The following is a 1,434-nucleotide window of genomic DNA, read 5'->3' on the forward strand; positions in this document are numbered from 1 at the left end:
TTCTGTTCTGCATACATGTTCTTACAATAGTATGCAGATGTAATGTTTGCTCGGAAGAGAAAAGCTGACTGACAAAAAAAGAGATTATTCAAAGCATTTTTACTTATTAAATATTGTTTTATTTTGTAATATCGAGAAGATTTTCAGGGTGCTATCATCCTGCGCCCTAGTAATTAAAATAATATAGAAAATAATAAGAAAAAGTGTAAAAAAAGAATTTGCAAACACGTGGATAATTTCTTTACAAAATAAAAAATAGTAAATATTAAGTTTTTTTTGGATATTAAGTTGTTAATGTCACGTAAGAAGTGGAGTTCATTGCAAAAGCCACCGTTATCTAGGCCCGTATTAGGCGTTGTTGAAAGTATGGGTTTTGAATTAATGACACCTGTTCAGGTAACCTTAATACATACTCTAAATTCATTGCGATATTAAAGGAAATTTTTATATTTCTAATCAAAGGCTTCTGCTGTACCGTTACTTATGTCATGCAAAGATGTTTCTGCGGAGGCTGTGACTGGCTCAGAAAAACATTAGCCTTTTAAGTGCCTTTATTGGAAATGAAGTCGCAGGCCTAATTAGTCACTGTAGACTCCTAAAGAAATTGGCGCTATAATTATCTCACCCACAAGAGAATTGGCTTTACAAATCTCGGAGGTATTGCAAGTCTTACATTTAGCATTTACGTCAAAAACTTATAGTAGGTGGAGGCAGCATAGAAGAGGATATAAAATCTATACAGAACAAGGGGCCAACCATCACAACCAATCAGCATCTTTACTAAAAAGGTTTAAATTGGTGGGATCGTTTCATTGTATTTTGAAATAAGGTAAAAAGTCACTGGACTTGAATGGTTATGCTGTTATTGTTCCTAGCATATTTGTATTATTATTGTATTTTGTAAATTTATATTTTGTAGTAACTAAACATATTCAATAAAGTTAAAAAAAGAAAGAAAAGCAGAAATATATATGCTTTATTTATATATATATATAAATATAAACGTTTTATTTATTATTTATTGTTGCTACTAGTTGCTTTGTCAAATTGTTAATTTTTCTATCGTTTTACCAATGTTGTAATTTACGTGAAGTGAGCAAAATTGTGAATGATACATGTTCTTAGTTTAACCTTGTATTTTGGAATGTTTGTACGTAGAATAAAATTCTATCTCATGTAACGAAACAGAAATACACATAACAAAAAGGTCTAATTTTCAACGCTCCATGATGAAAGTCACACCACAGCTATAACAACAACAACTATAACGTTCTTACTTATTTTTAATTTAATAATTTTACTTCAACAATAGATGATTTATTGGGCTGTGCACAACAGGTCCAAGCACAAAGTTCTTTAAACGAGCCTTAACAAAGTTAATGGTTAACTTTGCGACCTCTCGCGTCTACGACGTAACCAAAATCATTTTATAAG

At 30.9% G+C, this 1,434-nt stretch overlaps 1 protein-coding gene across 1 annotated transcript; it reads left to right on the forward strand.

Annotated features, from left to right (window-relative positions):
• Nucleotides 1-234: 234 nt before the first annotated feature.
• LOC119644179 (probable ATP-dependent RNA helicase DDX55 homolog) lies at nt 235-849 on the forward strand. Its single transcript, XM_038043704.1, has 2 exons — nt 235-396; nt 463-849. The coding sequence occupies exons 1-2, from the start codon at nt 295-297 to the stop codon at nt 535-537; spliced, it is 177 nt and encodes a 58-aa protein (XP_037899632.1). The 5' UTR covers nt 235-294; the 3' UTR covers nt 538-849.
• Nucleotides 850-1,434: the final 585 nt, after the last annotated feature.

Source organism: Glossina fuscipes, unplaced genomic scaffold (assembly GCF_014805625.2).
Source record: "Glossina fuscipes isolate IAEA_lab_2018 unplaced genomic scaffold, Yale_Gfus_2 95261, whole genome shotgun sequence".
NCBI classification, from domain to species: Eukaryota; Metazoa; Arthropoda; class Insecta; order Diptera; family Glossinidae; genus Glossina; species Glossina fuscipes.